The sequence below is a fragment of the Pteronotus mesoamericanus genome, unplaced genomic scaffold, assembly GCF_021234165.1.
Source record: "Pteronotus mesoamericanus isolate MK-2021 breed Mesoamerican mustached bat unplaced genomic scaffold, CSHL_Meso_final contig_20, whole genome shotgun sequence".
Classification (NCBI taxonomy): Eukaryota; Metazoa; Chordata; class Mammalia; order Chiroptera; family Mormoopidae; genus Pteronotus; species Pteronotus mesoamericanus.
The window spans coordinates 57,805,444-57,820,838 of record NW_026555085.1 but is presented as its reverse complement, the minus strand read 5'-3'; the positions used below and the strand labels follow the sequence as shown (position 1 = coordinate 57,820,838).

Genomic DNA, 15,395 nt, shown 5'->3' with positions numbered 1-15,395 from the left:
CTTAAATTTTGGCTTACAACAAGGTTACCTGTCAGTTATAGGTAATCAATCATCCAAGATTTGCTTATTTCATCCAGTATCTAGCATTTTGCCTATCACACATTAACCATTTGACAAATGCTTTTTGAATGAAATATTGAATTAATTATAACATATCAATCATGACAGAGTCAAAATATGTCAAGTTAAAACTTTTAATATTGGGCACCTTCTCACATTCTTATTAAATTTAGTAGAATAAAAAGGGTCCATAAGCAGACATAGATAACACTTCCAGTATTGATCACCTATAATAAATTAGATGGACAAATAAGTTTATAAATTCTTTGCCATATTTGCATTTATATCAGCAGTCAGCAGTTTCCCTTGGTCTGTGCCTTCATATGTAAAAGACTTGCTAGCACAAAAGACCTGAGAGTATCTGTTGGCAACGTTAAATTTTATGCAATGGTTCCCTGGTTCCTATGCTGAGTCCTGGGGTCCCTAAATACACAAAAAATTTTGCATGCTTTTAGAACTTTATCTATTTTTTTTACCATTCTTTTCATGATAAAATCATCTAATAATGTTGAAACCAGACTACATTCTCTTAGAGCCTTTTCCACAGGAGAAGATGGGATTTATTATGTCTCAGGATACTTTCACTCATATTTGTTTTTAAAAAGTGCTAACAAAAATTTTATACTTACATTTTAAATTTAATTTTATATATTTATATTTTGAGGTTTATATTCTATTCGGTCAATAATTCTGTTATACAATACCAAACACCATTGTTCTTTTGCTTCATAAAACTTAATTTGTAACTAAAAAAATAATTTCTGTGACTATTTATTTGCTCATTTACTATAATAGGCTGTAACTAACAAAAGAATAGGGGTTGTTTCTGTTTTCTTAGTATAACATCCATCACACAGTAAAAACACAGTATCTGTTGAATGAATACATGTATAAGTAAAATATTTTAATTACTTAATAAATGGTCATGCATAGTTGCAATTTTATCTTCAGTCATTTTTATGAATCTAAACCCTATCTAGATATTTATTTCTTCTTTACCTAATAAATAGTATATACTAATATTTATTTCAAATGAAGCATTTAATATATGCAGAACTAAACATTTTATGAGGCACATTTCAGACTCCTTAGTAGATAACAGCTATATTAGTGTGGAATAATTGTCATCACTCCTTGTATTTTCTTTTAGAAGCATCTCATCAAAAACCCTCAATTTGTTAGGAGTAAAAGGAATTCACAAGTGAGAATCTTAAGAATAAAAGAAAAGTAATCTCATCTTGAAAACAATTTATTGGCTCAACATTTTTATCACAGAATGGTAAATGACAGATAAAAGTGACCCATTCTCAAGTGGCCTAGAAATCTTTCCACACTGGATCTATGAACATCATTTCCTTACCTAAAATTTTTCAGTGATGTTCTAAAGCTATAAAATAAAATCCCATTTTCTAAACACGTCAAACAATACCTTTCTTCAAGCCATCACAGGCTGCTTCTCTGATTTTTATCCTCTTCTTCTTATTACACCTAACCTGTCACCAATATAAATTAGTTGTATTTTTCCATTCCCTGGAGAGCTCAGTTTTTATACTTCCTCTCATTTTCTGGTTGAATTTGTTATGCAGATAGATTTCTGCTCACCCTTCCCTACTTTCCACATTTGTTCTTGCCTGGAGTTGTCTGGAGTTCTTTGTGGTATGTATGTTCTGATCCAAATACTTTAAATATAATATGTTTAATTATTAGCAAAATCCAATTATGTAGACATAATTATACCTATTTATAGGTGAAGACTCTGAGTCTCAGAGAGGCTCAGTAACTTTACCTAGGACACTTGGGACACTGAGAAATAACTACTATTTGTACATAAATCATCTGACTGCAAAGGCCATAGAGTCTATACAACATACTGAAAGAACTCATTCATCTCTGTAATTCAGTGCTTACCCAATTTACCTCTATGGTCTGACTCATTTTTTTCTAGTAAGTGTTATTCATTGATCTTACTTAGTCCTGCTAACTAAAAGATCACAGTCTGACATATTTAATCTAGCTAACTAATCTATAATAGAATTTGAACCTATGACCTTCGACTAATCAGCATAAGATCGTATCTAAATGAATTCAGTGATCCAATGTTTTCATATAAAATCTATCAGAACTCTGTTTCCATGAGAATTTTCTGTTTATGCATGGTTTGTTACCATTTGGTCAGCATTTACAATATTAATGAAAACTGTTCACAGTAATGCTCATAATTCATCAAATTCTCTCTGGAAGCTTCCTAGATTCCAACATACAAAGTCAGTTGATGATGTCTATGGAACAAGCATAGCTTACTGCGACTCATCTGTTTTCAGTGACATGAAATCTGGACTTCAACAACTATGCCAGGAGTGTACAGCGCCTGTGGGCAAAATTTGACTATTTTTTTTTAAATTCAGACTCTGATAATCATTTGATCTTGATTTAGCCTTCAAAATCCTTTCACCAACATTAAAATTGTGCTGCTTGTTCAATGAAAAAATATAATGCATTTTAATAGAAAGTTTGACCTGCAGAAAGCTGAACAATTTGCATCAATTTTTGCCCACTAGGTCCAACTAATGAAGATTAATGTATTCGTTCATGTCAGTAAAACTAAAGAACTGAAAGCGAGTAATTTTATGCATCCATAATGATAAATATTACAGTACTTATTATAAGATGAATTGGGAATTCTAGTGGATAGTGAGCAAAATGGGAAAAACATGATTCTCATACTAATTTCTATTTTTATAAACATTGGCATATGCTTTAAACAAATTACGTCTCCCCAGTTCTACTTCTACATCTTTTACTTCATCAAATAATGAGAAATAAAAAAAAAAAAGAAAGAAAGAAAATAGAAGTCAAAAAAGGAATTTCACATTGTTTACATGTCAAAGTGGTATACTTCTACCATAAAGAGTAAATGATACAACCTATTAAGACTTTTTTTTACTTTAGTTTGATTATGTATAAAGGCATTATTATGAGATTAGAATCTCTTGACTACTGCTAATATATATTTCTTAATATAAAATATGTTATATAACACTTTATAAAAATAACATTAAAATCTAGTTATGAAATAAGAATATATCTTAATATTTGTAATTTAATAAAAATATGAGAGAAATAAAGTATAACAATTTTGTGTGTGATAAAATTGTCTTTAAATTTAATCTTAATATTAAAAACATAAATATATGTAATTTACTTTCATGTTTATATTGCCAATTTATATTCTTTATGTATCACATATATTTTAGCATTTCTATGATTATGATATGATTACTTTAATTTGAATTTTGTTCACAGAAATGATTATTCACTGAATATTTGAAATGTATTATTGATTTAAGCCCACAAGTAAAACGGGAATAAATGAAATTATAGAAAATGTAACATCATCAAACAATATGCTGAAACATGAGCACCATTCCCTTCTCAGCTGACACATAATTCGTATACATTATTAAAGTTGTGAAGAACTAACGAATGAAGTGTGCAACTAGTTTATTGTTAAAATAGAAATAGTTTTAATGAGACCCTTCAGTCACTTTACAAAACTGAACACAGCAAAGCAAAATAACGCCAACTGTCTCTAATGGGTTTTTTCTAGGCTGCTGCTTTCCTACCAGCTCACGGACTGCTGAGTCTGTGTGGTCCTCAAAGTGCGATATGCACTCAGCATTGGCAAGAGAGAAGCCAAGAAGGCTTTTAGTATGGGCGGTCAGAAGGGAGGCAATGTGGTCGAAAATGACATGAAGTAGAAATGCTCCCTCTTCTGACAAGGCGATTATCACCCATGGTGAATTAAAAGGCAAGATTGCAAGTACTCACATGTTTTTAAATATCCCTTAATGAAAATCACTGTGATTTTCTTTTTGGCTTTACCCCATTTAGCATTGTTTTTCTTTCTTTTTTCTTAATTCTTTTGAATGAAATAGGAAGTTCAGTTAATTTATTATGAGTAAGAACACCTACGACTTCAATACCTATCATACAGTAAATACCACATTATAATAACATTGCTGCAGTCAGGATTATTATGAAAGAGATTTAATGTCACCCCAAGCTTAATTAAAGTAGCTTATGCTTATTTAGCATTTACCTTCACGTCATTTTGATTGCTCCACTAAGGTATTTTTGTGTAAAGAGAGCTTCCCTAATTAAATAGCTTATATCTGAGTCATTCAGCAATTTTACAAAACACTGGTCAGTAATCATCACACTCAGTGTGATAAATGCTGATGGTCCATCCCTAGATGAATCATACTGGACGGGGCTGAGCATACTAAGAAGATACATGAATGTTTACAGGAAAAATATGTATAGTTTTTAAATATTTCTAATTTCCTATTACCAAAAGACATAGTATTTACTCTTTTAACCTCCTATGCTTAATTAACCACATATGCCTCCTTGACACTGTCTGAAAATCTGAAAAACAATATAAGCAGAACAAGTTCCTTTCTTTGATCACATTTACAGTATTATTATGGTTGCAATTTTCATTACAGATTATGGCGCCTGCAAGTATAAACTCAAAATCCTGGAGAATTTCAGGAACTGATCTAAATTTCCAGGGACTGACACCTTATTACTCTCTTTGAATATATTTCTCTTGCTAATTCTTGCAGGAAAAAGAGCAAGAGCCTCCAATAACATTTTTTCCACATCTAAATTTATTATTTAGTTTACTTTTGGGTTATGATGAACAAAATTTAAAATTAAATAAATATATTACAAATAATCTTCAATACACTTAATCAATGAAAGGTGCTTTCAAAGTGCTAATTAACTGGTTGAGAACTGCACACGGTGTTAGTTGAAAGTTTTGATAAATCAGAATCATATTCAAGTACTAGAGTTGCATGTCATGTCTAGTTGCAAGCAACTAGAGTTGCATGTTTATTAGTGACTAAAGAAATAGAAATAATTCATGAAGCCATATTTCTATCAGAGATATGACAAAGCAAATCATAAATTACTGCTTGAAATCTCTTCTCAGAAGGAATGTATCTGAGAGAATAAAGTATGAAATTCCTGTTTCTAGGTTATACTTCTTTGATGAAGTTATATGAGTTAAGGTTTACTCATAATGCATTGAGTTCAAAGTAATTTCAATTTTATGCCATATTATGAATGAATAAAGTATAATTCACTAAATTTAAGAACTTAATATTATCAGGTCAAAGAGCAAAAGTTTTCTGAACAAAAGAAACCAAAAAATATATTGCAATACCTATAGAAGAGTGATTTGAATATTCATTCCTTTAAACTTGTTGTAGTGTTCAATTTTATTTCACTCATAATTAGCCTAAAAAATGTATGTTAAATGAGTTAAATAACATTTTAGCAATAATGTGACATTTTAATAAATTTAAATTCAATATTATTTGGCAGTGAATATAAAGAAGAATGTTCTAAAATATTCTTTCTTATCTATACATTTCCTAAGTAACAGTGTTATTCAGATCTTTTGAATTTTTATTAGTATATACTGATAACTTTACATTAAAATTACAAGAATGACCTTACAGAAGTTAGTAATTTATCATTGTGCTTTTTCCTATTTTTAAAAATCAGTTATAATGAAAACATGAATATATTATACAATTACACCATACTAATCTATACACTACAAAGAAATAATTCTACCCAGATATATAATCCAACTTCATTTCTATAAATTTCTCATGAAAATGAGCTTGCTAATATCAATAAATGTTTTCTGATATAACCCAGATTTCTTCAGAAGGGCAAGGATTAATCTATCAGCCAAGTTGAATAGATAAAAGGAAAAATATCTACATCTTTAAGCTTATAGCTTAATTTGTTTTGTTCTCTCATATCTATAAGTTTATTAGAGGAAAGAGAAATTCCAAGTGCTTTCCTCAGTATTTTTCTCAATTTAGAAAGTTACATTAAGATACCTTTTGTATACCTATTAATATTTTGAATGTTTTATATTTTCTTAATAAATCAATACCATTTACTAAATAGGGCCAAACATAGGGAGAGATCAAAGATTGTTCTAAATACAGTTTCAATGAACTACAATAAAGAGCTTCCTTACAATTAATTCAGCAATTATCTTTCCTTTTGTTATTATTGTTGTTGTTTAGTTTTTATTTCATAATCATAAAGTTAACTCTGCAGTCCAGCTAGACCTGGAAGGGGTAAGGAAAGATTATACAGCATCGCAAGCAAATGGGGGTAATGGGGTACTCGCATGGGCTACAGAAGGAATGGTCTGGTGGTTAAGATAAAACACAAGTCAAATTTGTTAGAGTTGTCCACAGTCAACACTAGTAATGATGATCTTCTTGCTGGTCTTGCCATGCCTAGACCCATAGTGCTCTGTGGCTGTCACAACAACCATGCCATCTTTCACGTGGCCGAAGACCACATGCTTACTACCCAGCTACTCAGTCTTGGCAGTGCAGATGAAAAATTGGGAACTGTTTGTGTCGGATCCAGCATTTTCCAGGGGCAAGATGCCAGGACCTGTATGCTTCAGGATGAAAATCTCATCATTAAATTTCTTCCTGTAGATAGACTGGCCACCTGAGCCACTGTGGCCTGCGAAGTCACCAACCACCCTGGCATATCAATCCCGGAATAATTCTGTGAAAGCAAGAATCTTTATAACCAAATTCTTTCTCCCCAGTGCTCAGAGCAGGAAAGTTTTCTGCTGTGTTTGGAACTTTGTCTGAAAACAGCTCAAAGGAAATGCAACCCAAGGGCTCTTTTCTTTTTTAAAAATAGTTTTCATATAAGAAATATGTCACCAGGCTTTTGAGATTTGTATAATATACTATTTTGATTTATCTTTACCCAGCACTTCCTCAAAGCAAGACAGTATGATAAAGACAGTCCTGGTACACTGATACATTGTATTTACAAGACAAACAAGTAAAAAAACTACTCAAGTTTGAGGTTTTATATTAAGTAAAAGTCAAAATGATTTATTTGAAAATTGGGAAATTATGAGTGCTATTATGTACCATCATTACTGAAAAAATCTGTGCTATGCTCCGATGTCCTTATATATCGTCCTCAAATCTTATTCAAATCTCACTACCTTGTATTACTCAAGTTTGTTTAACAAGTCATCACATTTAATAATGTAAAATGCCTAGCTCTAAAAGTTATTTCTTTCTGTTTGTGTATCTTGCTATCCTGTCATGTTTACTGCTGTAGAATTAATTTGTTAAGCAAATAATAACAGGGCTCAAAGTGTGCAGGCATTGTGGTGATAGGGACTTGCATCAACAAAACACAGAAATCTCTGCCCTCGTCCAGAGGATAATGTAAATGAATAGAGGACAGTAGAACTATATGGGCATCTCACACCTTTCAGACAACGCTGAAAAATGCACTTATCTGCTCCAGCCTTTTTCAAATGAAAATAAAACTCAGTGGGAGTCTGGAAGCCTAACAAAACGCTGCTTCCACCCCTCAGAAACGCTTGAGAGTGTGCCTGATTTTTAAAATTGGTTCTAAGATGTTAGCTAGTCATCTTTTCCCATATAGATTCTACCTCAGTTTTAGACTAAACAGGGATTTCATCAAGCATGCTATCTGAAAAATTATTTTAACTTAAGAATTTAATAGACCTTAGATTTTCTGAGTATAACCCCCTCATTTTATTAATTAAAATAGTATCTAGAGGTCATGAATTTCAAGTGACTTATCCAAGATCACAATAAGCCTAAATCTAGAATATCAGTATGCAGAAAATATCATGATACTTTTTATAGTTCATTTTCAGCCTCCTTTCTAAAATGCAAGTTTGCTTTCCATAAAATGAGTACGGCTACACTTGAAACATTAACCAAGTTGCCCACCACAAATTCTAAACATAATGGTACATAAACTCATGAAATTGTTAGGCTCATTACATAATTCTTACTGAGGGAAAGAACCATAGCTGATCTAACTGTGAGAATGCCACTTTTTTGAGCATTCCATCAACTCAAAACTAGGGCAATAAACCCAAGATGTACTAAGAATATAAGCTTAACACATTTTAAAATGATGTGCACCTCAAGCTATAATTTTGTAAGCAATCATTTTTATATACTTATAATATATTAAACACAATTAAAAACTTCAGTGTGTCAACTATTCTAGCTATGTTATAGAAATAGTCTGCTATATGTATCTTCTTTTACATGAAACAAACAAAATAAATATTCAACTAAGCCATTTGTGGCTTATCATTTTAATTAACTTTCTAAGTCAAATACTATACAGATAAGTCACAAATCTGGAAAAAAATGTTGCAAAAGCATCATCCTGTCCATAAAACATTTTTAAATGTCAGATTGAGAAAGTTCTTTGGGGGATCTCATGACATTTTTAACTTCGATTAGGTAAAAATGTCAGTAAAAATGTCTACTGACTGTTTTGGTAGAAATCAAATTTTTTTTTTTTTTTGTTACTTATACATTTAGATGCAGATGTTTTCATCGCTTCCCTGACCTTCCACAATAACAGAGTGCAGCAAGATGCATTTGTTAAAAACAAAATTCATAATGGCATATGGAGGCACTGCGTATCCCCTTCTCACAGCAACAAAGACTAATGGACAAAGAATAAGTGGCTGACATAAACATACCCATGGGGGTGCCAACGCCGTAACCTTTGGAGTCTATAAGGCCACCGATCTGTGTCAGGTTGCAGTTCCGTTGGGTAACAAATTCAATGGTTGTTGACTCCATTAGGAAAGCATAATCAGAGGTGAGGACTCGCTGGATCCCTTCTTCATTGCTTTTGACGAGCACTGACTGTCTCCTGCTACTCATAAAGGCCCACATTTTGTCATACGTGGAGATTTTTGATTTCTGGGAAAAAATAAAATACATAAGATGATCCTTAGTTTCCAATGTGATCTACAATAGTAAGATGGAATTGACTTTGTTTAGTTTACCCACACTACTTTAATTAATAATAGTAATATCTAAACAGAAAATCATAATCTGTTTTAAAAATTTTCTCACAGCGATTCTTCATGTGTGAGTAGTTCCAGGTATAGTGCACATTTATCTAACTAATATAAGAAAAGGGTCCTAATGTTAAAAAATGCACAAGTAGTTAATCATAGAGGTAATAAAAAGGAAAATAAACAAGATTAATAAGGAGAGTCTTTTGTGCTTACACCTCACATGAGTACCTCCTGTATAATTTCATCTTTCAACATTACAGTAACATTAATTTGGGAAGGATAGACACTGGACACCGATTGACACTGTTAAACTTCAAGAGGCTATTATTCACAATTTAGTTGACTATAAGCCTGATGTCATGTTAATCCCCAAGGACACACCAAGGTTGAAGAGATGAGAGAAATTCATTACAAATAAGGATGTTACAAATAAGAATGATTACATTTTCACTAAGACGCAGCCAGGCTCCTGACATCAGGAAATCTATCATTCAGGTCCACTATCTAACTAAAGACTTCTGGACCAATAAAATTGAATAGTGTTTATATCCAACTGAAAATTCTCAGTAGGGCTTTATTAGGATTTCATTACTAAGGGAAAGAAGTAGGTTTTATTCATAAGGCACTGGTACAATATAAACATGAAAAAAGTTAGTTTCTGCTTATGGAAATCTCATCTGTGAAACCCTTACTATAATTTAATTCTTATACAAATACAAAATATTACTGAAGCTATAAACACAAGAAGGCTATTCATCATGCTGGTTGCAAAAAAGCCAAAACAGACAAACTATTTTTAAACAAATAAAAATGCAATCTTTTTACAGCTTAAAGTTGTTTTTAGCACTACATTTGCCAGGTCAGAAATGTGATAGTACCATGACTTCTACTAAAAGGCAGGTGCATAACAATATTTAGAAACATTCTTGGACTATGACAATGGTAAAATGAAAAGAGAAACCTTAAATTTACCAGGGAAAAAAATAAAGGTGCATGAGTGCCATATGAAAACAAGTATAGGTCTAAACAACAGGGCTCAGAGAGGGAAACCTGCAAATCTTCACTCTCCAGTGAAACAGAAGCGTGCCGAACGGCCAGTGGCTCAAAGTGGAAAAGAAACAGCTCCAACTCCTTGAATGTGATTATCAGGATTACGAATTTGGGCTGCTATTGTGACAGGCCAGTTGTTTTCAAGTAAAAGATTAAAATGTTGGTAATAAATAAGGAAAATAAAAGATGTAAGTTTATAACGAAATTCTTACTGGAATAACTAAGACCAATAGCGAGATTTTCATAGACTCGTTTGATTATCCAAATCAGTAACATAATAAGGAAAGTTAGAGCAAGTTTGCTTCCTTGCAAAGGTAAGAATTTTCTCCTAATATTTTGGAATAAGTAAGGACTAAATACCAATTGAAATAAAAATTAGAGTTTACCTGAAGATTAAAATAATTTTATGTAAAAATAAAATTGTTCACTGTTTTTGGTTTAGTGAATCTGTGACTGATAATAGACAAACACCATTCAATAGATAACACTAAAAATGTATGTGATCAAAACTGCGCCCCTTATCACTTGAAAATTTAAAATGTAGTATCTTTACTGGAAAATAACAGTGCAATATCACAACATGTGTGGCCAAAACCAAGCAGAGAATAGTAGTAATGTGAACAAAAAGTTATTTTTTTACATGTATGGGCCATACATTGCCTAAGTTTTCTGATTTGCTTCAGGTGTAAGAACATTAGCAATTGCTATCTTCCATGCCTATTTAAATTTGTCCAGTGTAATTTTTGTTTTGACAGGGCCAAGCCATCCTTTTATTTAGATTGTTTCTTGAATTACTCTAATGTAATGTTTGACACATGCTTGGAACAATTCTAGATATTGACCAGATTCCAGATATTGCAAATAGTTAACATGCAAGGACATCATGCATATTTGACTTCATCACAGGAACAGTGAGAAGCCAAAGCAAGTATGAAGCAGATTTGAGGATGCAATAACATTTACACTGTGAGACCACGAAGGCTGCTGTGTGAAAAAAAGGATCAGCAGTGGCAATGGCAGATGCAAGAAGATAATTTGAAGTGCATAGCAGCAGTCTAGGTAAGAAAGAGTACATCTACTAGGAAAGGGGTATTGGTGATAGAAAGAAATCTAAGAATTTAAGATGTATGTTTAGGTGTAATGAATGATATTTGGTCATTATTGGAATATAGGAAGTAAAGAAGAGATTTATGTTAACTCCTTGAATTCTGATTAAACTTGAGAGTCATGAGAAAAAACAGAAAGATGAAGTATTTGGGAGGAAATATTATATCTAGTAAGTTAGAGGCACCTAAGGAACATCTAAATGGACCTGTCATGTCAAGTTAGAGATATAAGTTTGGAGTTCAGTGGAAAATTCAAGGCTGAAAATATAGATTTTGGAGCTGTCCTGGATACAGAAGATTAAAGAAGAAAATCTGGAAATTGCAGTGCTTCAGAAATCAAAGCAAGAGAATATTCAGTGAAGAGATCCACACCTGTAGTGATTTTCCAGGAAAAAAAAAAGTGCATACAATGAGAAGGGAATAATGCCTTTGGAATCAGCAATAGGGAATTCTTTTCTTTTTTTTTTTTTTTTGGCAAGGCTAATTTAATGGAGTAAAGGACTTAGCAATAATATTGAAATAGGTTAAGAAAGGGAAAAGTGAAATGGAACCAGGACATGTGCCCCCTCAAAAAAAAATCAGAGAGATCACTGAAGAAGAGGTGATACAGGGAAACACATAGAATATTTTAGTTTAAGTACAATTTTAAAGGATTGGAGATATTTGAGCATTTTTAAATGTCAATGGGGAGAGTTTCTGGAAAAAATTAAGAGATTTAACATGCCAGAGAAAGAAAGAACAATCAATAAAGTGTCTAATGAGGTAAGTCCCAAGTAGAATAAAAAAAGGATTTAAAATACTGCAATTGGCTTGACCACTGAATTCAAAATATTTATATTGAACACATACAGAATTATACTTTCAAATCTACTGTGTAAAGGAATAAGGAAATAAGAATCCTCAATTATATTTATTTTTAATAAAATAGAAAATTATTGAATGTTTTTAAAAGTAAAATAGACTATAAGATCTCTAAGACTAAAACTGATGGAACTGTACAAGTTAAAGATTTGGAATCTAAATCCATTTAATGTCAGGAAAGAGATATATAAAAATACAAGCAATCATATGAGTATGTTAAGTACAAAAATTATATGTAAACTCAGAAGAAAGGATATATCCAGTCATAATATGAATTAAAGTTTGTAGGTGGAAGACAGGGCATATAGAGAGAACCACCTGTTGTATGTTATGCTCACCCTCCTGTTGCTACGGTTAGTTTCATCCAGTGAAATAGCGACTGATCATTGTTAAGGAGCATGATAAAGTCATCAGCAGTGACTAAGCTACTGAGCTACAATGTGCACAGTCTTTGAAGGTCTTCTGATCATAGTGATAGAGAATTGAGAACCGATATGGTAGGACACCAGGAATGACTCAGAATTTGGGACACAGCTTGGCTCTATGCATTGCTGCTACCAAACTGATTTAAAAAAAAAAAAAATTTCCAGAAGAAATGTATTATTTAAAAAATATATGAAAAATCAAAGTCAGGGAATAAGCTATATGTGAAATAATATAATTCTCTGCAAGGAGATAATTGAGATAATGACAAATTAGAGCATAACAGAGAAGCTTCTCAAATAGAGTATAGCCAAGTAAAAGAAATATTAAATTAGTGGGGGAGAAAGAGAAAGAGCATCTTGTTTTACTCTTTAATTTCACAGATGAGAAAATGAAGGCTACTTGATAAGAAAGAAAGTTACCAGTGAAGGTTGATTTTTAAAGAGAAAATTGGTGATAAGATTTATGGCATCATGATTTTATAGGAGAATTTTACTTATATAACAAGAAAACTTACTTTTTTGGCAAAAATATAAAGCACTTGTAAGTTACAGTTATATTGTTTGTAGTCATTTAAATAAAGTAAAAGCAAACAAATTAAATGACACCTCAGAGATATTGCTTGAAATGCATATGAAAATCAAAGCACGTAAGAGGAAAAGCATATTTAAAATTTTCTGAATAGAATCATCTTATTTCGTCATGCAACTTAATCCTGTCACATTCAATGCTAGAATCCATTTCTTCCCTCTTTTTTTTTTTCTTCTTTTTTTTGGTGCCTCACATTAAAGATAATTGTCTTCTATGTTACATCGAATGGATTTAGAACGTCAATGTTTAGCAGTGTTTATCAAAATGCTGAAGCTTGTAAGCTGATTTGATTTTTGCTGCATCAGCACAAAATAAATAAAACCAGCTCTGAAGGCAGTGTCTTTTAATAATAGTGGTTTTCCTGGACTATGGAACATCAACAAAAGAATTTTTAGAAAAAGATTTTTTTCAAGAATAAACTGACAAAGAATAAGAAATACATTTTTTTTAAATTCACAGATGCCAAATGATTTTGTTTTAAAAAGAACATTCAGTGTAAATACCTAAATATTTTAAACATACAGTTAATGATTTAAAACTTAAGGATATACTAGCTTTAGTTTCTTGACCGAACTCTAAATTAATTTTACAACGTGAAATTACTTGGCTCTTTGAAATTTCAAATAAGTAATGGTTTAAGGCAATATTTATTCATTGACATGTTAGAGATTTTTGAGAACTTGTAAGATATCACTGTAAGGATAATGTTTTAAAATTCTGTTTGTACACACCCACCTCCCCCCCACGGCGGAACGTCATGAGAGCTAACAAAGTGAGGGTTACTATTATCCTGCTTGCACGGACCTCCTTTTCTTCTAACTGGAACAACATATTTTGTGAATACAAAGCCATCTTCTTTTTTATTTTTTTTATTTTTATTTTTTTTATCATCAGCTGTCTAAGCAAACTTTATTTAAAAATCCCTTGTTCCAATAGTATCAGCTTACACTAGTGATCAAATTATAAATCTTAACCAAAAAAAACACTAGCTAACATTCACTGGATTTTCTAGTATTTTTTTTTAATTTATTTTTTCAAATACATTTGTCTCTGCCTACCCCCCCACCACTTTCTCTTGCCCCCTCCCTCCATCCCTCCCTCAGCTCTTCCCCTTTGGTTTTGTCCATGAGTCCTTCCTATATGTTCCTATTGACTTAAACTGCTTGAGTACACAAGTAAATTCTTCACCTCTGTCCATTTTGCTTGCTCTCAAATATAAATTAATATTTAGGTGCTTGGAGGCAGGCAAAGGGAGGGAATAGTGACATCTGTAAGAGCGTCAATAATAAAGTTAATATTTAGGAACTATCTTGCCCTCATTTGACCTGTTTTTATAAATCTATCAAAGATCCTAAAAATGATAAGAAAAGAACATATTTCTTTGATCTCTAGAAGAATATATTAATTTTTTAATTTTAAAAAAAGAGGTAACTTTATTTCCATGAATGATAGAAAATCTTCTATATATATATTATATATATATATATCTTGCTTGAAATATCATAACCAAAAAGTATCAGTAGTAAAAATAAAATTCAGTTCTATTTTGTAATATGTTTTATTATAAACAATATTAAAAGTGTTGACTACAACTCATAGTTTTTAACAAAGGTAATCAGGTGGTACAATATCCAAGACATCTTGAAATAAACTAAAAAATACTTTATATTAGAAACACATTTCTTTTGATCTAAAAATAATTCATAAAAATGTTTTAGCTCCTAAAACATAATGTCTGTCATAATTAGTTAACATTTGATATAAGAATAAATATGGCAAAATATCTTTAAAAAAGAAGCAGTAATTTTTTTTACTATTTTTCATAATTACCAAAATAATTTGATTGTGTTTGGCATTAATTCAAATTATTCCTTTTCAATAAAATCTACATGACCAATTTTGTTTCTAACATTAACTTCAATATTCTGTTAACAAATGCTATAATAATCTTTCTCATTCTGTTATAAGAAAAGTCACATGTAATAATTCCCACTATGTAGTTTGAAAAAAATCCATACCAAGGTGTCTCTTGGTAAGGTAGAATTTGGCTAAGATTTGCGTTTTAATTTTCTACTGTTGGTAAATAAATTACCAACAATACTGGAACATATGTGCTAGGTAAGAACAGCTGAGCCCTATCTGGACTCATCTGACCTTGGTCATTAGGAAATTAGAGTTAATTCAGGAAAACAGGACTGAAGCCATATGTAGTTCATATCAAAGGTGGAGCTGAGGCTAGTGCAGTGACCTGGAAACATTTGGTTGTTTGCAAACCTGTCAGTCCTTGGAATAACTCTGGCAGTTTTATCTCAAAGCATCTGCAATCTTTTAAAACAGAATAACTGAAGTAAAAGACAATGAGA

The 15,395-nt window shown here is 31.6% G+C and overlaps 1 protein-coding gene across 4 annotated transcripts in view; it reads right to left on the bottom strand.

Moving 5' to 3' along the window:
- The window catches only part of GRIK2 (glutamate ionotropic receptor kainate type subunit 2), a 605,654-nt gene that overhangs the window by 21,211 nt on the left and 569,048 nt on the right, over positions 1 to 15,395 (bottom strand). For all 4 annotated transcript variants that reach the window (XM_054569762.1, XM_054569766.1, XM_054569765.1 and 1 more), the window contains one exon: positions 8,675 to 8,900. In XM_054569762.1, the coding sequence (XP_054425737.1) occupies positions 8,675 to 8,900 (226 nt within the window). The remainder of the gene's footprint in view (positions 1 to 8,674; positions 8,901 to 15,395) is intronic.